The 26528-nt window shown below is 47.0% G+C and overlaps 1 protein-coding gene across 1 annotated transcript in view; it reads right to left on the bottom strand.

The window, feature by feature from the left end:
- The window catches only part of LOC116972889 (dynein heavy chain 8, axonemal-like), a 574435-nt gene that overhangs the window by 43031 nt on the left and 504876 nt on the right, over nt 1-26528 (bottom strand). The window contains exons 86-90 of the mRNA XM_033020476.1: nt 22216-22418; nt 17331-17404; nt 10600-10752; nt 4331-4486; nt 1615-1731 (exon numbers count right to left, since the gene is read on the bottom strand). Of these exons, the coding sequence (XP_032876367.1) occupies nt 1615-1731; nt 4331-4486; nt 10600-10752; nt 17331-17404; nt 22216-22418 (703 nt within the window). The remainder of the gene's footprint in view (nt 1-1614; nt 1732-4330; nt 4487-10599; nt 10753-17330; nt 17405-22215; nt 22419-26528) is intronic.

Below are 26528 nucleotides of genomic sequence, written 5' to 3'. Positions count from 1 at the left end.
TTGGACAAAGTCAGCATGGATTTACAAAAGGTAAATCATGTCTGACGAATCTTACAGAATTTTTCGAGGATGTAACTAGTAGCGTGGATAGGGGAGAACCAGTGGATGTGGTGTATCTGGACTTCCAGAAGGCTTTCGACAAGGTCCCACATAAGAGATTAGTTTACAAACTTAAAGCACACGGCATTGGGGGTTCAGTATTGATGTGGATAGAGAACTGGCTGGTAAACAGGAAGCAAAGAGTAGGAGTAAACGGGTCCTTTTCACAATGGCAGGCAGTGACTAGTGGGGTACCGCAAGACTCAGTGCTGGGACCCCAGCTATTTACAATATATATTAATGATCTGGATGAGGGAATTGAAGGCAATATCTCCAAGTTTGCGGATGACACTAAGCTGGGGGGCAGTGTTAGCTGTGAGGAGGATGCTAGGAGACTGCAAGGTGACTTGGATAGGCTGGGTGAGTGGGCAAATGTTTGGCAGATGCAGTATAATGTGGATAAATGTGAGGTTATCCATTTTGGTGGCAAAAACAGGAAAGCAGACTATTATCTAAATGGTGGCCGACTAGGAAAAGGGGAGATGCAGCGAGACCTGGGTGTCATGGTACACCAGTCATTGAAAGTGGGCATGCAGGTGCAGCAGGCAGTGAAGAAAGCGAATGGTATGTTAGCTTTCATAGCAAAAGGATTTGAGTATAGGAGCAGGGTGGTTCTACTGCAGTTGTACAGGGTCTTGGTGAGACCACACCTGGAGTATTGTGTACAGTTTTGGTCTCCAAATCTGAGGAAGGACATTATTGACATAGAGGGAGTGCAGAGAAGGTTCACCAGACTGATTCCTGGGATGTCAGGACTGTCTTATGAAGAAAGACTGGATAGACTTGGTTTATACTCTCTAGAATTTAGGAGATTGAGAGGGGATCTTATAGAAACTTACAAAATTCTTAAGGGGTTGGACAGGCTAGATGCAGGAAGATTGCTCCCGATGTTGGGGAAGTCCAGGACAAGGGGTCACAGCTTAAGGATAAGGGGGAAATCCTTTAAAACCGAGATGAGAAGAACTTTTTTCACACAGAGAGTGGTGAATCTCTGGAACTCTCTGCCACAGAGGGTAGTCGAGGCCAGTTCATTGGCTATATTTAAGAGGGAGTTAGATGTGGCCCTTGTGGCTAAGGGGATCAGAGGGTATGGAGAGAAGGCAGGTACGGGATACTGAGTTGGATGATCAGCCATGATCATATTGAATGGCGGTGCAGGCTCGAAGGGCCGAATGGCCTACTCCTGCACCTAATTTCTATGTTTCTATGTTTCTATGATGACGTCACCGCCCGACGCCGTGCGACGTCCAAAGTCAGTCGGCCCGCCTTCTCCCCAGCTGATTGGTGAGTATGATGTCGGGACCAGCCCCGCACAACTCCATACGCCTCTGCGGTTCGAAGTGGGACCGGCCCCGCAAGGCTGTACGCCTCAAGCGACCACATTTGGTCGCGCTAGACACATGCAAACCCATGCTGGTGGGACAGGCCCTTAACTGGCGACTTGGTTGAATGAATTGTACACATTTCTCTAAATTGATAATCAATCTTTTCATACATGGAATGATGGAAACGCACCTTCTTTTTGTCGCAGTCATCCAGGTGGTTCTGTATAAACTGGATACTGGCTGTGAAATCCGAGGAGTTAAACTCATATGGAATACACCAACCGAGTGGACCGAATTTCCGCCGTTCCTGATGAATGATAAGGAGTGGAAACAAATGATTACTTTCTCACCTTCTGGTTCAAGATTTAATGGGGACCAAAGAGCAATCCTTGTGAAATGCTGCAGATTGGCACAACATGCTGGAGTAACTCAGCGGGACAGGCAACACCTCTGGAGAGAAGGAATGGGTGATGTTTCGGGTCGTGACCCTTCTTCAGACCCTTCGCTCAGTTTGAAGAAGGGTCTTGACCCAAAACGTCACCCATCCCTTCTCTCCAGAGATACCTACTGCCTGTCCCGCTGAGTTAATCCGGCTTTTTGTGTCTATCTTCATCTTAAATTACATTTGTTATGGGTAAAAAGTAATTTGAAAGATTATAGTTTCAGTCTGGGCTTGGCCAACAAGCCAGCCCATGCAGTGAAGCCAGTTGAGATCTAGATGTATTCGTGGCTGTAGATCTGTTTATTCGCCCCTATCTGACTGAAAGTGGTCAGGTTAAAGGAATGCAGTTACATTTCTGAGTCAGAAGGAGGCCACACAGACCTTTAGACACTTCTGACATGATCCCAAAGGATATGCCACAGCCAAGGACTGACTCCATCGTATTCTGGTGCACTAAGCCTATCACCTCAAGCGAAACGCCACTGCAACCTCATCTCTGTGACAAACCTCACTGACTACTGTTCCTTTATTGCCGTTTGGCAGCCCCAGTGTTGTCTGTCGCCAGCTTCTTGACCATTTTGGATGAGTAAGCCAAATTCCTCATGTGGGTCAATATTAATATTGCAGTTGGGCCATATATCTACACATTTAAAAAATGAACCCCAGTTATGGGTCTTGACCATAGCACAGAAGAGAAAGTTCAATGAGGATGTTGGCAGATATGGAGTATCAAACTCAACAGCGATAAGACAGAATTCCTCCTCATAGGCTCCAAAGCCACACTCAGCAAAATCAATAACCCCACTCTCACCATCGACGGCACCACTGTCTCCCCATCTCCCCAGGCCCGCAACCTTGGCGTGATCTTTGATTCTACCCTCTCCCTTGAGCCTCACATCCGCCATGTCATTAAAACCTCCTTCTTTCATCTCCGCAACATCGCCAAACTCAGACCCACTCTCACACCGCCCGCTGCTGAAAGACTCATCCATGCCTTCATCTCCTCCCGACTGGACTATTGCAACTCACTTCTCCTTGGCATCAGCTCCACCTACATCAACCGACTCCAACTGGTCCAGAACGCAGCCGCCCGACTCATCACCCACACCAAATCCTGGCATCACATCACTCCAGTCCTCAAACACCTTCACTGGCTTCCCATCTCCCACCGGATCACCTACAAAATCCTGGTCCTCACCTACAAAGCCCTCCACCATCTGGCCCCCCCATATCTCACTGACCTCCTCTCCCCCTACCAACCCTCACGGTCCTTCAGATCCACATCAGCCGGTCTCCTCTCCATCCACAAGTCCAACCTCAGCAGTTTTGGGGACAGAGCCTTCTCCAGGGCAGCTCCCAGGCTCTGGAACTCCCTCCCCCAACTGATCCGCAATTCCGTGTTCCTCACCATCTTCCAGTCCCGCCTCAAGACCCATCTCTTCACCTCTGCCTATCCTTAGCCCCACGTCCCCGTCCCTTTTCATCTGTGCATTAATTGCCTCATACTGTGTTTTGTATTGAATTATGTCTTTACTTTGTGTACTAGTCATGTCTCTACTATTTATTTCATTCCCCTTACATGTTTTTCCTCTACATGCTCAATTTTTGTAAGGTGTCCTTGAGACTCTTGAAAGGCGCCCATAAATAAAATTTATTATTATTATTTATTATCCATCTATATTTTGCCATGTGGATGGTGTTAACATCAGCCCCAGAGTTTCATAGAATGGAACGTCATGATTCAGCGATGTCATCGAGGCAGAGAGTGATACAGCGTGGAAACAGGCCCTTCAGCCCAACTTGCCCACACCGGCCAACATGTCCCAGCTACACCAGTCCCACCCGCCTGTCTTTAGTCCATAATCACAGATTCATTGGGTTTGGTTGGTCACATCTTGTAGAGGTGTGTAAAATTGTGAAGAATAGATTTAGTCCATATCCCTCCAAACCTGTCCTATCCATGTACTTAAGAAGGAACTGCTGATGCTGGTAAATCGAAGGTACACAAAAATGCTGGAGAAACTCAGCGGGTGCAGCAGCATCTATGGAGCGAAGGAAATAGGCAACGTTTCGGGCCGAAACGTTGCCTATTTCCTTCGCTCCATAGATGCTGCTGCACCCGCTGAGTTTCTCCAGCATTTTTGTGTACCCTATCCATGTACTTGTTTCTTAAATGTAGGGATAGTCCTAGCCTCAACTACCTCCTCTGGCAGCTTGTTCCATACACCCACCACCCTTAGTGTGAAAAAGTTACTGCTCAGATTCCTATAAAATCCTTTCCCCTTCACCTTAAACCTACGTCCTCTGGTCCTCGATTCCCCTACTCTGGGCAAGAGACTCTACCCGTCTACCCGATCTCAATCCTCTCACAATTTTACACACCACTATAAGATGGGACCAATCAAACCCAATGGGTATGTGTAATTCTGGAAAGATGCTCACAGTTGGGTGTGGATTAAATTACCTGGACAGTGGTGTGCAGGAAAGCTACTGCATACAGGAGTGGTTTCCACATGGGCAGGTTGGAGTATTCTATTTGGTCTTGTGTGATCCCAGCAAATGTTCTTTTCAATCCTGCACGGACTCCCTGAGGAGGTTCATTGGTGAATTTGATAGATGTCTGCAAAATAGGTTTCACATGAATAACATGAGCTTACTGGAAATTCATCTGATATATATAAATAATTAGATTATATAGAAGACTATATAGAAGTAATATAGAAGATTAAAAAGGTTACTTCTTACTTTTACTTCCTGCACCATTTGTATCTTTGTGTGTAGACATGTAACCAATATGCTTAAAACATGTATTAAAGCTCACTCACAGTTGTCAGCTATTTTATGTGATCAGACATCAAGGCACAAAAACAATTTGCTTCTTATTGTTTATTTTGCTTTAACTAGAACACCATGGTAGGCTCAGAGATTAAAGTTAACGGGCAAGGACATAGTGAGAGATTAAAGTTACAGAAACATGCATGCCAAGTAGCCTGAAACTGTAATAAAAAGCTGTCTGGTTTTATGAATCGGAGAACAATTAGAGAGCGAGCAGGCCGTGTTGTCTCTGAATGTTCCAAGCCAAAATTTGTTTGCAAATAAAGGCTTTTCGTCTTCTTGAAGAATTCTCCGTGTCTGTGTCATCTTATCCAAACTTTGAGTCTTAAAACCAAGACAATTACTAATTGGGTGGCACGGTGGCGCAGCGCAGGAGTTGCTGCCTTGCAGAGACCCGGGTTCAATCCCGACTACGGGCGCTGTCTGTATGGAGTTTGTACATTCTCCCCGTGACCCGTGTGGGTTTTCTCCAAGAGCTTCAGTTCCCTCCCACCCTCCAAGGACGTACAAGTTTGTTGGTTAATTGGCTTGGTGTAAATATACATAGATACATAGACAATAGGTGCAGTAGTAGGCCACTCGTTCCTACGAGCCAGCACCGCCATTCAATGTGATCATTCACAATCAGTACCCCGTTTCTGCCATCTTCCCATACCCCTTGATTCCTTAAGAGCACTATGTAAAATTGCCTCTAGTGTGTGTACTAAGTATAGATAGTGTTAATGTGTGGGGATCGCTGGTCGGTGCAGACTTGTTGTGCCGAATGGCCACTAAACAAAACTAAACAATGGAGATAATTCACGATTTATGTAAATTAGACAATCAGAGACTTCGATCCACACTTTAAACTGGAATTAAGTCAGAAAGTGATGGAATTAATTAGCAGGTTAGCAGGCATTTGCAAAGAAGGTGACAACTAGAATAGTACAGCAGGCAACAGGCTCTTTGGCCCACCGTGTCTGTGCCTATCATTGTGACAAACTAACCCCAATTGTCAGTGAAGTATCAACACCCCTGATTACTCTTATAAAGGTGGAGCTGAACTGTTTTCCTGATCTTCCCAACTCCTTGCAGTCATGATTTAATTAGACCTGACAAAGGTAGATTGGGAGAATCTAATGCGGGTGACATATCCTAAAATTGAATTAGTAATAGCAAGACACAAAATGGTGCAGTAACTCAGCGGGCCAGGCAGCTTCTCTGGAGAGAAATTTCCACTCCAGGAAAAAGGTTCTAACTATCTATGCCTTTCATAATTTCATACATTTCTATCAGGTCTCCCCTCAGCCTCTGACATTCGAGGGAAAGTAATCCAACTTTGTTAAACATCTCCTTATACCTTATACTCCCTGTTAAAGCTCTTCTATGCCCTCTCCAAATCCTCAGGTTCCTGCTTGTAAAGGGACGACCAGAACTGCAGGCAAATCTTTATAAAGGTGCAACATGACGTCCTGCCTCTTCTATTCAATGAAGGAAAGCCTTCTTTAGCACTGTTATTTACATGTTGCTACACCAAGATCTCTCCATACAACAGTGCTATTACGGGTACTGTCAATAACTGTATCAAGTATACTTTCCTCTTATACTTGACCTCACAAAGTGTTAAAGGGCCTGTCCCACGAGCATGCGACTCCATGCGGCAAGCGCGACCTAACGTGGTCGCTTGAGCCGTACGGCCTCGCGGGGCCGGTCCCACTTCGATCGCTGGAGCCGTATGGAGTTGTGCGGAGCTGGTCCCAACATCGCGCGGGGCTCCGAAAAACTGACCGTGTTCAAAAATTCCGCGTGGCAACGGCCTGCCGGCCCGCAGCCGCATCGACGCCATATGCACCACCTCGACGGTCGTGCACAGCGTCTCGACGCCGTACACAGCGTCTTGACGCCATACGTCACGCGCGAACTTTCCGCGGACCTTGCTCGAACTTCACGTCACTCACTCGACCTCCGCGCGGCCCCCGCTTCCGGTTTGGTCACGCTCGCCGCATGCAGGTCGCATGCTCGTGGGACAGGTCCTTAACACCTCACAGTTGCGTAGTTTAAACCCCATCTTTCATAAACTCGTGTTACTTTTTATGTTAGTTCAGTATAGTTAGTTTAAAGATACAGCGCGGAAACAGGCCCTTCAGCCCACCGAGTCCGCACTGACCAGCGATCCCCGCACACTGACACTATCCTACACACACTAGGGACAATTCACATTTACACCGAGCCAATTAACCTACAAACCTGCACGTCTTTGGAGTGTGGGAGAACGCTGAAGATCTCGGAAAAAACCCACGCAGGTCACGGGGAGAACGTACAAACTCCGTACAGACACAGCAAAGAGTAGCCGGAAGCCAGAGGATTGGGAAACTTTCATAGGACAACTGAATGAAACAAAACGGGCAATACGGGCTGAAAAGATGAAGTACGAAGGGAAGCTGGCCAGGAATATAAAGTAGGACAGCAAAAGCTTCTTTAGATATGTTAAGGGAAAATGTGGGTCCCTTGAAGGAAGACAGGGGTGAAATTATTATTGGGAACAAGGAAATGGCAGAAGAGTTGAATAGGCACTTCGGATCTGTCTTCACTAAGGAAGACACAAACAATCTCTCAGATGTACTGGAGGACAGAGGATCTAAGGGGGTAGAGGAACTGAAAGAATTTTTCATTAGGCGTGAAATAGTATTGGGTAGGCTAATGGGACTGAAGGATGATAAATCCCATGGGCCTGATGGTCTGCATCCCAGGGTCCTCAGGGAGGTGGCTCTAGAAATAGTGGACGCATTGGTGATCATTTTCCAATGTTCAATAGATTCAGGATCAGTTCCTGGGTATTGGAGGATAGCTAATGTTATCCCACGTTTCAAGAAAGGAGCGAGAGAGAAAACGGGGAATTACAGACCAGTTAGCCTGACTTCGGTGGTGGGAAAGATGCTGGAATCAATTATTAAAGAGGTAATAATGGGGCATTTGGATAGCAGTAAAAGGATTAAGTCAAAGTCAACATGGATTTATGAAAGGGAAATCATGCTTGACTAATCTTCTGGAATTTTTTGAGGATGTGACAAGTAAAATGGATGAAGGGGAGCCAGTGGATGCAATGTATCTGGACTTCAGAAAGCCTTTGGTAAGGTCCCGCACAGGAGACAGGTGACTAAAATTAGAGCACATGGTATTGGGGGTAGGGTGTTGACGTGGATAGAAAATTGGTTGGCAGACCGGAAGCAAAGAGTAGGAGTGAACGGGTCCTTTTCAGAATGGCAGGCAGTGGCGAGTGGAGTGCCGCAAGGCTCGGTGTTGGGGTCACAACTGTTTAGAATTAGAATTAGATCCTTTATTGTCATTCAGACCTTTCGGTCTAAACGAAATTATGTTGCCTGCAGTCATACACAGAACCAGTAAAAACAAAACATACAATAAACACAAATTAAACATCCACCACAGTGAGTTCACCAAGCCCATCCTCACTGTGATGGAGGCAAAGTCTTAGTCTCCGTCTCTTCCCTCCTTGTTCTCCCTCTGCGCTGAGGCGATCGATCCAGGCCGGAGATGCCGCTCTCCAGTCCAGCGGACCTCCGTGGTGATGTCGCCGCCGCCGAAAGCCGGAACGCCGTCTCCGCTCCGAGACGGCCCGCCACAGCCTCAGCTCCGGGCAGCCGCCCCAGCTCCAGGCCGCCGCCCCAGCTCCGGGTCCCACATTCTCCGCTCCGGGCCGCCGCCCCAGCTCCAGGCCGCCGCCCCAGCTCCGGGTCCCACATTCTCCGCTCCGGGCCGCCGCCCCAGCTCCAGGCCGCCGCCGCAGCTCCAGGCCGCCGCCCCAGCTCCGGGTCCCACATTCTCCGCTCCGGGCCGCCGCCCCAGCTCCAGGCCGCCGCCCCAGCTCCGGGTCCCGCAGTCTCCGCTCCGAGACGGCCCGCCCCAGCTACGGGCAGCCGCCCCAGCTCCAGGCCGCTGCCCCAGCTCCGGGTCCCGCAGTCTCTGCTCCGGGCCACCGTCCCAGCTCTGGGTCCCGCAGTCTCCGCTCCGGGCCGCCGCCCCAGCTCCGGGTCCCGCAGTCTCCGCTCCGGGCCGCCGTCCCAGCTCCGGGCAGCCGCCCCAGCTCCAGGCCGCTGCCCCAGCTCCAGGTCCCGCAGTCTCAGCTCCGAGCCCCGCTGCATCAGCTCCAGGCCGCCGCCGAAAGCCAGAACGCTGCGCCAGCAAGTCGGGCCACCGCTGCCTCAACCCCGAAGACGGCCAGCCTCTCGTTGGTGAGTCCTGGCTGCTCTGCCTCCGGAGCCTCGGGGTCAGTCGCAGGCTGGAGGCCGCCAGCTCCGCCATTAGGCCTCAGCGCAGACGGAGGCAGAGAAGGGGGATACGACACGAAAAAGTCGCATTCCCCCGAAGGAAGAGACAGAGAACATGTTTCACCCCCCCCCCAACACAACCCAACAAACTAAAACTTAACCAAAACAAGACAAAAAAAACTACAGAAAAAAGTAAAGACAGACGGACTGCAGGCGAGCCGCAGCTGTTAACAGCGCCGCCACTTCCGTTCTTTTACCATATATATTAATGATTTGGAAGAGGGAATTAGGAGCAACACTAGCAAGTTTGCGGATGACACAAAGCTGGGTGGCAGTGTGAACTGTGAAGAGGATGTTAGGAGGTTGCAGGGTGACCTGGACAGGTTGAGTGAGTGGGCAGATGCATGGCAGATGCAGTATAATATAGATAAATGTGAGGGTATCCACTTTGGCGGCAAAAACAAGGGGGCAGATTATTATCACAATGGGGTTAGGTTAGGTAAGGGTGAGGTACAGCGAGACGTGGGTGTCCTTGTACATCGGTCACTGAAAGTTGGCGTGCAGGTACAGCAGGCAGTGAAGAAAGCTAATGGAATGTTGGCCTTCATAACAGGAGGATTTCAGTATAGGAGTAAAGAGGTTCTTCTGCAGTTGTATAGGGCTCTGGTGAGACCACGTCTAGAGTATTGTGTACAGTTTTGGTCTCCTAATTTGAGGAAGGACATCCTTGTGATGGAGGCAGTGCATCGTAGATTCACAAGATTGATCCCTGGGATGGCGGGACTGTCATATGAGGAATGATTGAAAAGACTAGGCTTGTATTCACTGGAGTTTAGAAGGATGAGGGGGTATCTTATTTAAGCATATAAAATTATAAAAGGACTGGACAAGTTAGATGCAGGAAAAATGTTCCCAATGTTGGGCGAGTCCAGAACCAGGGGCCACAGTCTTAGAATAAAGGGGAGGTCATTTAAGACTGAGGTGAGAAAAAACTTTTTCACCCAGAGAGTTGTGAATTTGTGGAATTCCCTGCCACAGAGGGCAGTGGAGGCCAAGTCACTGGATGGATTTAAGAGAGAGAGAGATAGAGCTCTAGGGTCTAGTGGAATCAAGGGATATGGGGACAAGGCAGGCACGGGTTATTGATTGGGGACGATCAGCCATGATCACAATGAATGGCGGTGCTGGCTCGAAGGGCCGAATGGCCTCCTCCTGCACCTATTTTCTATGTTTCTAGACAGCACATAAGGATGGAACTCGGGTCTCTGGTGCTGTAAGGCAGCAACTCTACCGCTGTGCCACCATGCCAATATTTATATATATTGACAACCTTCCATCTACTGCAGCTCCACCATTTTGTGTGTCACCTTCAAACTCACTAATCAATCCATCAACATTTATATCAAAGTAATTGATATAAATATATATATATCACATACAACTGTTAAAGGCTATGTTTTCACAAAGGTATTGAAGATTCCCGTCGAGAGGTCCAATCCAGGGAAAAACACAAAGTTTAGAAGACAAACTCTGGATCATTGCTGACCCGAGACAACATCATAGTGGCAGTATCAGGAGCATGGCTGTGAATCGTGATCATTTCATTCATTTCCCACTGTGCACAATCACTGACCTGCAGCAGCGTGATGGGGAACTTTGCATGTGGCTCCGTGGTAATCCACACTCGGAAAGATTCATTGACATTCTCACTTGTCATTAGGGTCTCCAGCAGCTCATCCATAAAATCCAGACCAAGGTGGCAGTTTTGCAGTAATACCCATCCACCCTGATGTGAAAAAGAAGAGTTAGTTTAACCAGACTGGAAACATTCCTATGTATCTCAACTTTAGTCATATCTCAACTACAGCTATCAGGCTATTAAACACTACAACCTCCAAATAAGCTCTGAACTACATAGACTATTATTGTTATTATTGCGCTATTATTGTTAATTTATTATGTGTACATATGTGTGTGTGTATATATGTATATATATATATATATATATATATATATATATATATATATATATATATATATCTATCTATATAATTAAGACTCAAATCTTGATCACTTCCTGTTTGCACTGCATATTGATTTAAGTAAAAATGCTACCACTTACGGCTGTGATTTTTGGCCATCTTACTCAGAGTCGCACTCCGCTGTACAGGACAAGAACATTTTTCCCAACAATTAAAAATAAAAGAGTTATTAGTGTTTGAAAAATATTGAGATTCTTTCTCCTGAAGGCCACGCCCCTACCGGAGGGACTATAAAACCCAGAAGTGTTGAGTGCCTCAGTCAGTCTCTGCAAGATGGGGGAGTGAGAGGTCACGACTCTCAGTCTGAGCTGTGAATAACACTGAACACATGTTTACTAAATATGAGTGGTTTAACTGACCTGTCAGTGCCCTTAACGTGGTTTGAAAAAGCAAATGTGGTGATGGTTGGTTGGTTTGAAAAAGCAAAGCAAATGTGGTGGTGGTGGTTGGTTGGTTTGAAAAAGCAAAGCAAATGTGGTGGTGATTGGTTGGTTTGAAAATGCAAAGCAAATGTGGTGGTGGTGGTTGGTTGGTTTGAAAATGCCACGGGTGGTTTTAAACTGAATAAGGGGGGTGGGGTGTCGAATGGGCTAGTGGAGGATGGAGTTAAAGGGAAAGGGTTTCTTAAATGTGTGAGCGTAGAGACAGAGGGGTGTAAAATGAGGGTAGAAGCAATAGGTAGCAAGGTGAAAAGTAAAAGTGGCAGGCCGGAAAATCCAGGGCAAAAATCAAAAAGGGCCACTTTTCAACAAAATTGTATAAGGGGTAAGAGTGTTGTAAAAACAAGCCTGAAGGCTTTGTGTCTCAATGCAAGGAGCATTCGTAATAAGGTGGATGAGTTGAATGTGCAGATAGCTATTAATGACTATGATATAGTTGGGATCACGGAGACATGGCTCCAGGGTGACCAAGGCTGGGAGCTGAACATCCAGGGATATTCAATATTCAGGAGGGATAAAGAGAAAGGAAAAGGAGGTGGGGTAGCGTTGCTGATTAGAGAGGAGATTAACGCAATGGAAAGGAAGGACATTAGTTTGCAGGATGTGGAATCGGTATGGGTAGAGCTGCGAAACACTAAGGGGCAGAAAACGCTGGTGGGTGTTGTGTACAGGCCACCTAACAGTAGTAGTGAAGTTGGAGATGGTATCAAACAGGAAATTAGAAATGCGTGCGACAAAGGCAAAACCATTATAATGGGTGACTTCAATCTACATATAGATTGGGTGAATCAAATTGGCAGGGGTGCTGAGGAAGAGAATTTTTTGGAATGTATGCGGGATAGTTATCTAAATCAACATGTAGAGGTACCAACAAGAGAGCAGGCTATTTTAGACTGGGTATTGAGTAATGAGGAAGGGTTAGTTAGCAGTCTTGTTGTACGTGCCCCCTTGGGCAAGAGTGACCATAATATGGTTGAGTTCTTCATTAGGATGGAGAGTGACATTGTTAATTCAGAAACAATGGTTCTGAACTTAAAGAAAGGTAACTTTGAGGGTATGAGACATGAATTGGCCAAGATTGACTGGCAATTAATTCTAAAAGGGTTGACGGTGGATATGCAATGGAAGACATTTAAAGACTGCATGGATGAACTACAAAAATTGTTCATCCCAGTTTGGCAAAAGAATAAATCAGGGAAGGTAGTGCATCCGTGGATAACAAGGGAAATCAGGGATAGTATCAAAGCGAAGGATGATGCGTACAAATTAGCCAGAAAAAGCAGCATACCGGAGGACTGGGAGAAATTCAGAGACCAGCAGAGGAGGACAAAGGGCTTAATTAGGAAAGGAAAAATAGATTATGAAAGAAAACTGGCAGGGAACATAAAAACTGACTGCAAAAGTTTTTATAGATATGTGAAAAGAAAGAGATTAGTTAAAACAAATGTAGGTCCCTTGCAGTCAGAAACGGGTGAGTTGATCATGGGGAACAAGGATATGGCGGACCAATTGAATAACTACTTTGGTTCCGTCTTCACTAAGGAAGACATAAATAATCTGCCGGAAATAGCAGGGGACCGCGGGTCAAAGGAGTTGGAGGAATTGAGTGAAATCCAGGTTAGCCGGGAAGTGGTGTTGGGTAAATTAAATGGATTAAAGGCTGATCAATCCCCAGGGCTAGATAGGCTGCATCCCAGAGTACTTAAGGAAGTAGCTCCAAAATAGTGGATGCATTAGTAATAATCTTTCAAAACTCTTTAGATTCTGGAGTAGTTCCTGAGGATTGGCGGGTAGCAAACGTAACCCCACTTTTTAAGAAGGGAGGGAGAGAGTAAACGGGGAATTACAGACCAGTTAGTCTAACATCAGTAGTGGGGAAACTGCTAGAGTCAGTTATTAAAGATGGGATAGCAGCACATTTGGAAAGTGGTGAAATCATTGGACAAAGTCAGCATGGATTTACAAAAGGTAAATCATGTCTGACGAATCTTATAGAATTTTTCGAGGATGTAACTAGTAGCGTGGATAGGGGAGAACCAGTGGATGTGGTGTATCTGGACTTCCAGAAGGCTTTCGACAAGGTCCCACATAAGAGATTAGTTTACAAACTTAAAGCACACGGCATTGGGGGTTCAGTATTGATGTGGATAGAGAACTGGCTGGCAAACAGGAAGCAAAGAGTAGGAGTAAACGGGTCCTTTTCACAATGGCAGGCAGTGACTAGTGGGGTACCGCAAGGCTCAGTGCTGGGACCCCAGCTATTTACAATATATATTAATTACCTGGATGAGGGAATTGAAGGCAATATCTCCAAGTTTGCGGATGACACGAAGCTGGGGGGCAGTGTTAGCTGTGAGGAGGATGCTAGGAGACTGCAAGGTGACTTGGATAGGCTGGGTGAGTGGGCAAATGTTTGGCAGATGCAGTATAATGTGGATAAATGTGAGGTTATCCATTTTGGTGGCAAAAACAGGAAAGCAGACTATTATCTAAATGGTGGCCGACTAGGAAAAGGGGAGATGCAGCGAGACCTGGGTGTCATGGTACACCAGTCATTGAAAGTGGGCATGCAGGTGCAGCAGGCAGTGAAGAAAGCGAATGGTATGTTAGCTTTCATAGCAAAAGGATTGGAGTATAGGAGCAGGGAGGTTCTACTGCAGTTGTACAGGGTCTTGGTGAGACCACACCTGGAGTATTGCGTACAGTTTTGGTCTCCAAATCTGAGGAAGGACATTATTGCCATAGAGGGAGTGCAGAGAAGGTTCACCAGACTGATTCCTGGGATGTCAGGACTGTCTTATGAAGAAAGACTGGATAGACTTGGTTTATACTCTCTAGAATTTAGGAGATTGAGAGGGGATCTTATAGAAACTTACAAAATTCTTAAGGGGTTGGACAGGCTAGATGCAGGAAGATTGCTCCCGATGTTGGGGAAGTCCAGGACAAGGGGTCACAGCTTAAGGATAAGGGGGAAATCCTTTAAAACCGAGATGAGAAGAACTTTTTTCACACAGAGAGTGGTGAATCTCTGGAACTCCCTGCCACAGAGGGTAGTCGAGGCCAGTTCATTGGCTATATTTAAGAGGGAGTTAGATGTGGCCCTTGTGGCTAAGGGGATCAGAGGGTATGGAGAGAAGGCAGGTACGGGATACTGAGTTGGATGATCAGCCATGATCATATTGAATGGCGGTGCAGGCTCGAAGGGCCGAATGGCCTACTCCTGCACCTAATTTCTATGTTTCTATGTTTCTAAATGTGGTGGTGGTGGTGGTTGGTTTGAAAAAGTTAATAATTAAAAGTCTAAACTTGACTACTTCCTATTGATTTTAGAAAAAACGCTACCACTTATGGCTGTGATTTTTGGCCATCTTACTCAGAGTCTCCCTCCGCTCATCAGGTGAGAGGATTTTTCCCATCGATGAAAAATAAAAGAGTTATTAGTGTTCAATCATGCCACGAAGGCCTCGCCCCTCCGGTGGGAGGGGGAGGGACTATAAAATCCAGAAGTGTGGGCGTGGCTCAGTCTCTGCAAGATGGGGGAGAGAGAGGTCACGACTCTCTGTCTGAGCTGTGAACCAACTGAACACACTGAATGTCTACTGAATTGTGAGTGTGGTTTTTATGTGGTTTTAATGTGGTTTTTATCTGGTGTTTTGTGGAGTTTTATATGGTTTTGTGGTGGTTTCACCCTGCTTGAAATGGTATGAAACTGCACTTGAATTTGGTGGCCTTGTACCCTGCTTGAAGTGGAATTTCAAGGAATAGCCGTGAGTCAACTGCCAGCCCACCAGCCGTGAGTGAGTGAGCTGCCAGCACATCAGGCTTGAGTGACTGAGCTGCCAGCCCAAGAATCCATTCGCCCCACAGTCCATACTAGCCCTCTGGAAACCAGTCCCTACAGCCCACAACACCCATACGAGCGCTCCAGAAAGCCTACCCCCTCCCTCCCACTGGCCACCAATATTGGAATTGGTGGAGAGTTGCAATATTGCATTGGGGAACCAGCCCTCCCGTGTGAACATATATATATGTGTGTGTGTGTGTGTATATATCAAGGTTCAAGCTCGAGGGCACACGCCTGGAAAACCTCGAGCCCTCCCGTGTGAACATATGTGTGTGTGTCTGTGTGTGTGTATATATATATAATATACTCGACTAAGTGGGACCCGTTGGGTCCCATGTTCACACGGGAGGGCTCGAGGTTTTTCCAGGCGTGTGCCCTCGAGCTTGAAGGTCGAAGACAGTCGCTGAAAGGTTGCGTCAGTGGGACAGGCCCTTAATGCTATCTCAGCAAAGGAACACTACTTTTAAACTCCACATCCCCTGCTGTAAAAGCCAACATTCCACTGGTCTTCCAAAGGAATTGCTGTACCTACATGCCGACTTATAATAATTGCAATGTTTTGAGTTCATTGTAATCTCTAACTTCAAGTAACCCTTGCATCCCCCCCTCTCTCCATCCCTCCCCCACCCAAGCTTCAAAGTTGTCATGTTGAGCCCCTTGATCTCATGTAAATTGCATGAAACTTCTGCATTGTCTCCAATACAAGCATATCCTTCTTTAAATACAGAGATAAAAGTTTTGTGTAGTTTTGGTCTAATCAAAGATTTTTAGAGAGCTGTCCCACTGCGGCGACCTAATCTGCGAGTTTAGAAGAGTTTGCCCTTGACTCAAACTCACAGCATGGTCGACACGTGGTCCTAGGAGGTCCTATGAGGTCACTATAACTCTCCTTCATGCTCGAGGGAAGTTCCCGCATACTCGCGGCCGCAGTTTGGTAGATTAAATTTTTCAGCATGTTGAAAAATTTTCCGCGAGTAAAAATTGGTCGGCATGGTTCTTTTGAACTCGTAGTGCAGTGGAGTGGGGTCGCTATGTAGTTACAGGCAGTCGAGGGCAGCCGTAAGCAATCTCCTTCGCTGACCAGCCATTGGCTCATTGGAGTTTTCAGAACCATGGAAACCGACCGATAATGTTAAATGCCCGCTAAACTTTATTAAAAAGTTGTCTGGCTTCTTAAAAGTGTCTCCACTCCTTCTCCTCCCCTTCTCTCCCCCTCTATCCTCTTCTTTCCTCCCCCCCCCATCTCCCCGCTCTCTAAAGGACTTACCGTACACTGTGCAGCCATCTTTTACCTTCCTGTTCATCGCGGGTGTGAATTTCAGACAGCGCTCCCCCGCTTTCCCTGGCGATGTGTTTGTGTTTGTGTGTGTGTGCGTGTGCGTGTGCGTGTGCGTGTGCGTGTGTGTGTGTGTGTGTGTGTGTGTGTGTGTGTGTGTGTGTGTGTGTGTGTGTGTGTGGTCGATCCAGCTCGTGGTATCATCGCTGACGGTCGATCCAGCTTTGAGGTTTTTCAGGCGAGTGCCCTCAAGCTTGAAGGTCGGAGAGAGTCGCTGAAAGGTTGCGTCAGTGGGACAGGACCTTAATCCAATCTCAGCAAAGGAACACTACTTTTAAACTCCACATCCCCTGCTGTAAAAGCCAACATTCCACTGGTCTTCCAGATGAATTGCTGTACCTACATGCCGACTTATAATAATTGCAATGTTTTGAGTTCATTGTAATCTCCAACTTCAAGTAACCCTTCCATCCCCCCTCTCTCCATCCCTCCCCCACCCAAGCTTCAAAGTTGTTGTGTTGAGTCCCATTGTCTGTGCTACTTCTCACCCAGCACACAGCTAAAAATGGCCTTTACCATAGTTACTTTTTTGCATATCTTTCATTCATTTGTTCTATATCTCTCCACATCACCGTTTCCCTCTCCCCTGATTCTCAGTCCGAAGAAGGATCTCGGCCCGAAAGGTCAACTATTCCTTTCCTCCAGAGATGCTGCCTGGCCCGTTGAGTTACTCCAGCTTTATTTACTGCTATATTTACTGACCTGTTGCATAGACATTGCCACCAGCCTTCTGGCATGAACCTCTTGCCCTTGACCCATGGATATTGCCCGACAAGCTGAAAAAAAGCCACGTTATTCTTTATTTAGAGGTCTAAATAATTTTGGGTTTAACCAGCTACTGTTTGAATATAAAATTCATGCTCTTACATCATTACAAGGCTTTCAAAGTCCAATGAAATTACCAAACTGCTTTTAAAATTAAATTAAATACAGATACTGGAAATCTGTTAAAAATAGTGAGAGCTGGGGGTACCCTGCTTGGGTATGTGGCTGCTGTCCACTCCGAGTATTAAACTCTCCAATCTTAACTAACATGCTCTTTGTCCTCATTTTGGAACTGGCCAATTTTGCCAGCTAGAGAGCTGTGATTTTTCTCTCTCTCCATTAGACCAGCTGGGCATGTCTTAGTCCTACAATTAGCACGTCATTACCACACACAGAAGCATCATCACTGCACTAACTGCCCCTTGAGTCTGAAGAAGAGTCTCAACCCATAACGTCACCCATTCCTATCTTCCAGAGATGCTGCCTGCCCCGCTGAGTTACTACAGTATTTTGTATCTATCTTTGGTTTAAACCAGCATCTACAGTTCCTTCCTACACATGCCCCTTTTACCTCTCTGACCTGGACTTTCCCTATCCCATAATGTCCCTCTGTCCTGCCCGTCCTTTCCACCACCACCTCTGCAAATTAACATTACATTTTTTATTTCTTCTTCAGAGATCACAAAGATTATGTGACCTGAAACATCCACTCGTGAAACATTTCACTTTCAATAGATGCAGCCTGACTTGGATAGAGTGGATGTGGAGAGGATGTTTCCACTTGTGTAAGAGTCTAGGACTAGAGGTCGCAGCCTCAGAAATAAAGGATGTTCCTTTAGGAATACGATGAGGAGGAATTTCTTTAGTCAGAGGGTGGTGAATCTGTGGAATTCTCTGCCACAGCCAAGTCAATGGATATTTTAAAAAGCAGAGATAGAGAGATTCTTAATTAGTATGGGTACCAGGGTTTATGGGAGGAGAATGGAGCTAGGAGGGAGAGACAGATCAGCCACGAATGAATGGCGGAGTAGACTTGATGGGCCAAATTACTTAATTCTACCTATCACTTCTTACCTAAGTGGTTCCAACATTTTGCTATTTTTATTTCAGGGATGTTAATTAATGGTTGTGGCAACATCCAGGAGCTGAAGGGCCAGAAGTTGGGGTCAGACAGGTACCAATAGCCTAGAAAGGAAGACTGGTTCTGCAAACAGATTTTAAGGGAGCTTCTTAAATATCGTGAGAATCTCTGCCTCCGCTAGCTGTTCAGGCAGCATATTCCAGACTCCAACCACATTCCGTGTGAAAAATATCTCCCTCTCAGATTCCCAAGAATTGAGGAGCAGATCCTCAAAGGTAAGGAATCTCAGGATGAATCCTAATGCACAAGTAAGTGAAGAAATAGCAGGAAAGGGCAAATGAGTATGGACCAGGAGAAAGAGCTTTAGTTTGCTGTATTAGTGGTACTGTACAAGTTGGATGAGTTCCACCCTGTTAGAACGGGGACACTATCATTTCAGGGGTGTTCACACTGCTTTTGGGGAGTGTGTAAACTAGCTTGACACAGAGATGGGATCTGAGACAGGAAGAAGAGTTGGAAGGGTTTCAAGAAGGACTTATGGGCTTGTCCCACTTGGTGATTTTTTAGGCGACTGCCGGCGACTGTCAGGGTCGTAGCAGGTCGCCGATAAAAACGGCGACAACCTACGTCATCCTGGCGACAACCTACGACAGCACCTACGTCAGGGGAAGTCAAGCTACGCTCATTGGCGCCAAACCCACTTTCTCCGAAAAACTTTCAACATGTTGAAAATTTAGCAGCGACCTGAAATACGCTACGACTTTTTGCACGACTGAGGAGACCACTCCTGGCGACCACCGGCAAACATGTGCCGACTAAGTGAGACAGGCACATAAGATTTAGCTCTTGGGGCTAAGGGAATCAAGGGATATGGGGAGAAAGCAGGAACGGGGGTACTGATTTTGGATGATCAGTCATGATCATATTGAATGGCGGTGCTGGCATGAAGGGCTGAATGGTCTACTCCTGCACCTATTGTCTATGTTTCTAAGTGGAAATTAAAAATGTTGTTAATTACAGTAGAAACAAAGCAGCAAATAAAATCAGAACATGAAAAATATGAAACAGTGTTTTCAGTGGTGTCATTTCACAATCACGGAGTTGTTAGTATTGTCATGAATGTTTTGTCCATCAGTGTGGTGATCTGTCATTGGCTTCAGGATAAAACCTAACCAAGGCTTAAATTGTCCCAAAGGTAGACATAACATGTTGGAGTAACTCGGTGGGTCAAGCAACATCTCTGGAGAGAATGGATAGGTTGCATTTGCGGTTGGGACCCATCTTCAGATTGCTTGTAGGTGGGATTGGGGTTGGGGGAACTGGATGCAAGAAAAGACCAAGACAAATCAGGGCTAGCAGCAGATAATCTCAAGAAGGAACTGCAGATGCTGGAAGATCGAAGGTACACAAAAATGCTGGAGAAACTCAGCGGGTGCCTGCCTTCCGCTCCCATCTCCCCCCATGTCTGCCTTCCGCAAAGACCGCTCCCTCCGCAACTCCCTTGTCAATTCTTCCCTTCCCTCCCGTACCACCCCCTCCCCGGGCACTTTCCGTTGCAACCGCAAGAAATGCAACACCTGTCCCTTCACCTCCCCCCTTGACTCCATTCAAGGACCCAAGCAGTCGTTCCAGGTGCGACAAAGGTTCACCTGTATCTCCTCCGACCTCATCTACTGCATCCGCTGCTCTAGATGTCAGCTGATTTACATCGGGGAGACTAAGCGGAGGTTGGGCGATCATTTCGCCAAACACCTCCGCTCAGTCCGCAATAACCTACCTGAACTCCCGGTGGCTCAGCACTTCAACTCACCCTCCCATTCCCAATCCGACCTCCCTGTCCTGGGTCTCCTCCATTGCCAGAGTGAGCAACACCGGAAATTGGAGGAACAGCACCTCATATTCCGCCTGGGTTGCTTGCGTCCGGATGGCATGAACGTTGAATTCTCCCAGTTTTGCTAGCCCTTGCTGTCTCCTCCCCTTCCTTAACCCTCGAGCTGTCTCCTCCCATCCCCCCGCCCTCGGGCTCCTCCTCCTCCCTTTATCCTTCCTTCTCCCCCCCACCCCCCATCAGTCTGAAGAAGGGTTTTGACCCGAAACGTCACCTATTTCCTTCGCTCCATAGATGCTGCTGCACCCGCTGAGTTTCTCCAGCATTTTTGTGTACCAGCAGATAATCTCAGTCAGGGAGGTTCCCAGATAGGCTGATTGTTGGCCAGGGATCATGTGATCCCACGAGGGATACATAGATAGAAGCAAAGAACAATAGGTGCAGGAGTAGGCCATTCGGCCCTTCGAGCCAGCAACACCATTCAATATGATCATGACTGATCATCTAAAATCAGTACCCCATTCCTGCTTTCTCCCCATATCCCTTGATTCCTTTAGCCCTATGAGCTAAATCTAACGCTCGAAAACATCCAGTGAATCGGCCTCCACTGCCTTCTGTGGCAGAGAATTCCACAGATTCACTTCTCATGGGGTGAAAAAGTGTTTCCTCATCTCAGTCCTAAATGGCCTACCCCTTATTCTTAAACTGCGACCCTTGGTTCTGGACTCCCCCAACATCGGGAACATTTTTCCTGCACCTAGCCTGTCCAATCCTTTAAGAATCTTATATGTTTCTATAAGATTCCCTCTCATCCTAAATTACAGTGAATACAAGCCCAGTCGACCCATTCTTTCATCATATGTCAGTCCTGCCATCTTGGGAATTAACCTGGTGAACCTACGCTGCACTCTCTCAATAGCAAGAATATCCTTCCTCAAATTAGGAGACTAAAATTGCACACAATACTCAAGGTGCGGTCTCACCAGGGCCATGTACAACTGCAATAGGACCTCCTTGCTCCTAAACTCAAATCCTCTCGCAATGAACTCATTAGCTTTCTTCACTGCCTGTTGTACCTGCATGTTTACTTTCAGTGACTGATGTACAAGCACACCCAGGTCTCGTTGCACCTCCCCTTTTCTTAATCTGACACCGTTCAGATAATAATCTGCCTTCCTGTTCTTGCCACCAAAGTAGATAACCTCACATCTATCCACATTTATCCATTTACCCATCACTGCGAACGGCGGAACTGATTAACTAGCCTTTAGTGGAGGAACGAGAGCCAGAGCGAAGGGCAGGGGGAGAGGAATGTTTGTAGAGTTACCTAGCATTGGATAATTCAATGTTCATACCGCTGGGTTGTAAGCTACACAAGCAAAGTATGAGGTGCTGTGCCTCCAACAGAAAGGTCTGTGTGGGTAGACAAAAAATGCTGGAGAAACCCAGCGGGTGAGTTCCTTCTCTCCATAGATGCTGCCTCACCCTCTGAGTTTCTCCAGCATTTTGTGTCTACCTTCGATTTTACCAGCATCTGCAGTTCTTTCTTAAAGAGGTCTGTGTGGGAATGGGAAGGGGAGTTAAAATGGTTAGCAACTGCGAGATATAGTAAGCCTTGGAGCATCAGTGTTCAGCAAAACGGTCGCCTTTGTCTCGCCAAAGTACAGTAACCTACATCAGGAACACCGGATACAGTGGGTGAAATTAGAGGAGGTGCATATGAACCTCTGCCTCACCCGGAAGGACTGCCGGGATCCCTGGATGGAGTTGAGGGACGAGTAGAGAGGAACAGGTATAGGTTGCAGGGGAAAGAACCTGAGGAGGGGCGGATTGGGTGGGAGGGGATGTCCCTATATTAGACTGTCCCTGCACATTGGAGAGTGCTGCATTCAAGACTCAGGCAATATCCTTACCAATATCAAGTTTCTTGGCCAATCCTTCGATCTGGTTGCTGGGATCTGATCCCATGGACAGGAAGCAGATCAGAGGGGTTTGTGTATCACTTTCTTCCCAAGTTGTCTCCAAGATTAAAACCACCGGCTCTGCATATTTTTCTCCCATTGATTCGGAAATGTAGCTTCGAGCTTGTGAGAGAGTTCGATCAGGACACCACGACCTGAAAGGTGTAATTTCTTAATTCATGGAATCAGGAAATAAATACAGCAGAGGAGGCCTTTTGGCCATTTAGTCGATGTTGGTTCTTTGTAGAGCAACCTAATCATAGAAACATAGAAACATAGAAAATAGGTGCAGGAGGAGGCCATTCGGCCCTTCGAGCCAGCACCGCCATTCATTGTGATCATGGCTGATCGTCCCCTATCAATAACCCGTGCCTGCCTTCTCCCCATATCCCTTGATTCCACTAGCCCCTAGAGCTCTATCTAACTCTCTCTTAAATCCATCCAGTGACGGCCTCCACTGCCCTCTGTGGCAGGGAATTCCATAAATTCACAACTCTCTGGGTGAAAACGGTTTTTTCTCACCTCAGTCTTAAATTACCTCCCCTTTATTCTAAGACTGTGGCCCTTGGTTCTGGACTCGCCCAACATTGGGAACATTTTTCCTGCATCTAGCTTGTCCAGTTCTTTTATAATTTTATATGTTTCTATAAGATTTCCCCTCATCCTTCTAAACTCCAGTGAATACAAGCCTAGTCTTTGCAATCTTTCCTCATATGACAGTCCCGCCATCCCTGGGATCAATCTCGTGAACCTACGCTGCACTGTCTCAATTACAAGGATGTCCTTCCTCAAATTAGGAGACCAAAACTGTACACAATACTCCAGATGTGGTCTCACCAGGGCCCTATACAACTGCAGAACAAATCAATCCTATTCCTTCCAGCATTCATGCAATTTATTTTTACCATCAAATACATATCAATTTCCCTTTTGAAAGCAACAATTGAATCTCCACGTGACAGTGCATTCCAGATGAAAATTACTTGCTTGGTAAAAGTTTCACTCATTCCCAGAGCTCTACCCAATTAATTTAACTGTGTTCTTCAGTCCATGACATCTTACTAATGGCAACATTTACCCTCAATAGAACTACGCACTAATAAAACCCTAACCATTTTATACACATCTATCTTATCTCCTTTCAAACCTCTCTGCTCAAGAAGTACCATAGATTTGTAACTTTCAATAGGAAATCAAATAACCATTGCAAAGGGAAACGATGCTGAGGCGATGGGAAAATTATGGCTGAGTGGGATAAAGTAGCCAGCTCTTCACATGCTATACTTAGCATTTTATTTTGAGACATAAAGGGAAAGAGCATAGAAGCAGGCCCTTCAACTCACTGGGTTGTTGATGGGTGGAAACAGACTCTTCGGCCCAACTTGCCCATCTACACTAGTCCCACCTGCCACCCGGTTGGCTCATATCCCTCCAAACATGTCCTATCCATTTACCTGTCTAACTGTTTTTATTAAATGTTGGGATAGTCCCTGCCTCAACTACCTTTCCATCTCTCCATCAACAACTAATCCCAAATAAATCCCACTTTTTATTTCCCACACATTCTAATCACCTCCACCAGCCCACCTTCCCTACCTCCCCCCCCCCCCCCCCCCCCCCCCCCCCCCCCCCCACCCCACCTCTTTTCCTCAGCCCCTCTGAATCTATTCATATCCACATCAGGGGAAATTTTAAATGGTCAACTAAACTACCAACCCACACATTTTTGGGCGTGTGTGGAATTCACAGCATCCAAAGGAAACATACATGGTCACAGGGAAGGCATGCAAACTCCACACAGGCAGAGCCTCAGGTCAGGATTGAACTTGGTGTCTAACACTGCGAGGCAGCGACTCTATTGCATGCATCACCGTCTCATCCTTCATCTCTTAAACCACCCTAAATTCCTTGCTTTCATGTATTTAGCTTATTATAAGTTCCAGATTCATAAGGTGGGGCAAAGAATTCATATCGCAAGCCAATCTTGGATACCTTGAGAATATATTCAACTATCTGGATATTAGAAAAACAAATGTTCACCTTAAATAATTCTAATTTGTTTATATTTATCTTCTTTGTTCTTTTCAGGCACATCTATACCTATATTACTAAAAGTCTTGACCGGTTTTGCCATCTGTGCTGCGATTTCCTTGCTCAGAGCCCCCCTCTGTCGTATGTGTGCCGAGGACTTTTCCCGTTGATGAAAAATGACAGAGATATTAATGTTTTTACAAAATTCCCCATTCTCTCTGCTGCCCCTGCTGGTGGCAGGGGGGGAAGGACGATAAAACCAGGAAGTGGTGTGCCTCACAGTCTCTTCAAGATGGAGGAAGGCAGAGGGTCACGTTTCTCTGAGCTGTGAATAACACTGAACACATGTCTACTCAAATGTAAGTGTCCTTAGTGGTTCTAAAACGCTTGCAAAAAGTGTCTATTGGTTCTAAAATATTTGCAAAAATTGTCTATTGGTTCTAAAATGTTTGCAAAAAGTGTCTCTTTTGGTTCTACAGTGCTTGCAGAATGTGTCTTTTTTGGTTCTAAAATGTTTTTTAGGTTCTCCCCCCCTTTCCTCTCCTCCGCCTCTTCTCTCCCCCCCCCCTCTCCTCTCCCCCCCTTTCCTCTCCTCCCCCCCCCTCCCCCCCTTCTCTCCCCCCCTCTCCCCTCCTCTCCTCTCCCCACCTCACCCCCCCCTCTCTCTCTCCCCTCTTTTTCTCCCCCCTCCCCTCCACCCACTCCAATTCCATTCCTCCCCTAAACCCCCCTCCCCTCCACACACCCCTACCCCCTTCCCTCCCTCTCCCTCCCTGCTCCCCACCTCTCCCCCTCCCCTCTCAGCACACCCTCTCTCCCCCTCTTTCCCCTCTCTCCCCCCTCTCCCCTCCTCCCCTCCCTCCCTCCCTAAACCCCCTCCCCTCCCCTCCACAACCCCCTACCCTCTTCCCTCCACCCTACCTCCCCCTCCCTGCTCCCCACCTCTCCCCCTCACCCCCCTCTCAGCACCCCTCTCTCTCCCCCACTCTCACCCTCTCTCTCTCCTCCCCCACATTTCCCCCCTCACCCACCCTCCTATCCCTCTCTCTGTGTCTCTCTCTCTGTCTCTGCCCCTTCTCTCTCTGCCCTCACTCTCTACCCCTGCCCCCCCCCCTCTCTAGAAGTGACTGCAAGTTGGGGGCTATGCGTCAGTAGATAGGGTGGTTATGGGGTGAAAGGAGCAAATTAATAATATTAATATAATATCAAGGGGGGTAATTAGTGTGTGTGCGGGGGGGGGGGGTGGATAGTTAGTGTGTGTGACGCTGCATGCCGCCTCCCCCCCCACAACCGCACGTTGGGGGAACAGACCCAACGGGTCTAGTATATTACTAAAAGTCTGAACTTGACCACTTCCTGTTGTTCTGTATATTGATTTTAGAAAAAACGCTGCCACTTGCGGCTGTGATTTTTGGCCATCTTACTCAGAGTCCCCCTCCGCTGCGCAGGACAAGAGGATTTTTCCCATCGATGAAAAATAAAAGAGTTATTAGTGTTTCAAAAATGTTGAGATTCTCTCTCCTGAAGGCCACGCCCCTTCCAGAGGGACTATAAAACCCGGAAGTGTTGAGTGCACAAAAAAGCTGGAGAAACTCAGCGGGTGCAGCAGCATCTATTGAGCGAAGGAAAAAGGCAACGTTTCGGGCCAAAACCCTTCTTCAGACTGATCGGGGGTGGGGGGGGGGGGGGGGGGGGCGGAGAGATGCTAAAGTTACCTTGCCTAATTAAAGTTGCCTTGCCTAATTAAAGTTGCCTTGCCTAATTAAAGTTGCCTTGCCCAATTCAAGTTGCCTTGCCTAATTAAAGTTGCCTTGCCTTCTATATAATTAAAAGTCTAATCTTGACCACTTCCTGTTTGCGCTTTATAATGATTTTAGAAAAAACGCTACCACGTACAGGTGTGATTTTTGGCCATCTTACACGGAGTCCATCTCCGCTCATCAGGTGCCGAGGATTTTTCCAATTGACGAAATATAAAAGATGTGGCGCCGCGCGGCAGTGGCCTCTGCAGTCTGTCTGTCTTTTTTTTAATTTTTGTATAGTTTGGTTGCAGCTTATATATAGTTTTTAGCTGTGTATATGTGGGGGGCAGGCGGGGAGGGGGAATTTTAAATCTTCCCTGAAAGTGACCCAACCTTTTCCCTGTGGGGTTTCCATTGTCGTTGGGGCCTAGCACCGTGGATCGGCCTCCAACCGGAACGACCTGGGGGCTCCAGTCGCAAAGCCTGCGGACT

The sequence above is a fragment of the Amblyraja radiata genome, chromosome 5 (genome assembly GCF_010909765.2).
Source record: "Amblyraja radiata isolate CabotCenter1 chromosome 5, sAmbRad1.1.pri, whole genome shotgun sequence".
In the NCBI taxonomy this organism is placed as follows: Eukaryota; Metazoa; Chordata; class Chondrichthyes; order Rajiformes; family Rajidae; genus Amblyraja; species Amblyraja radiata.
Note: the sequence above shows the minus strand (reverse complement) of the source record. Positions and strands in the feature narration are given on the sequence as shown.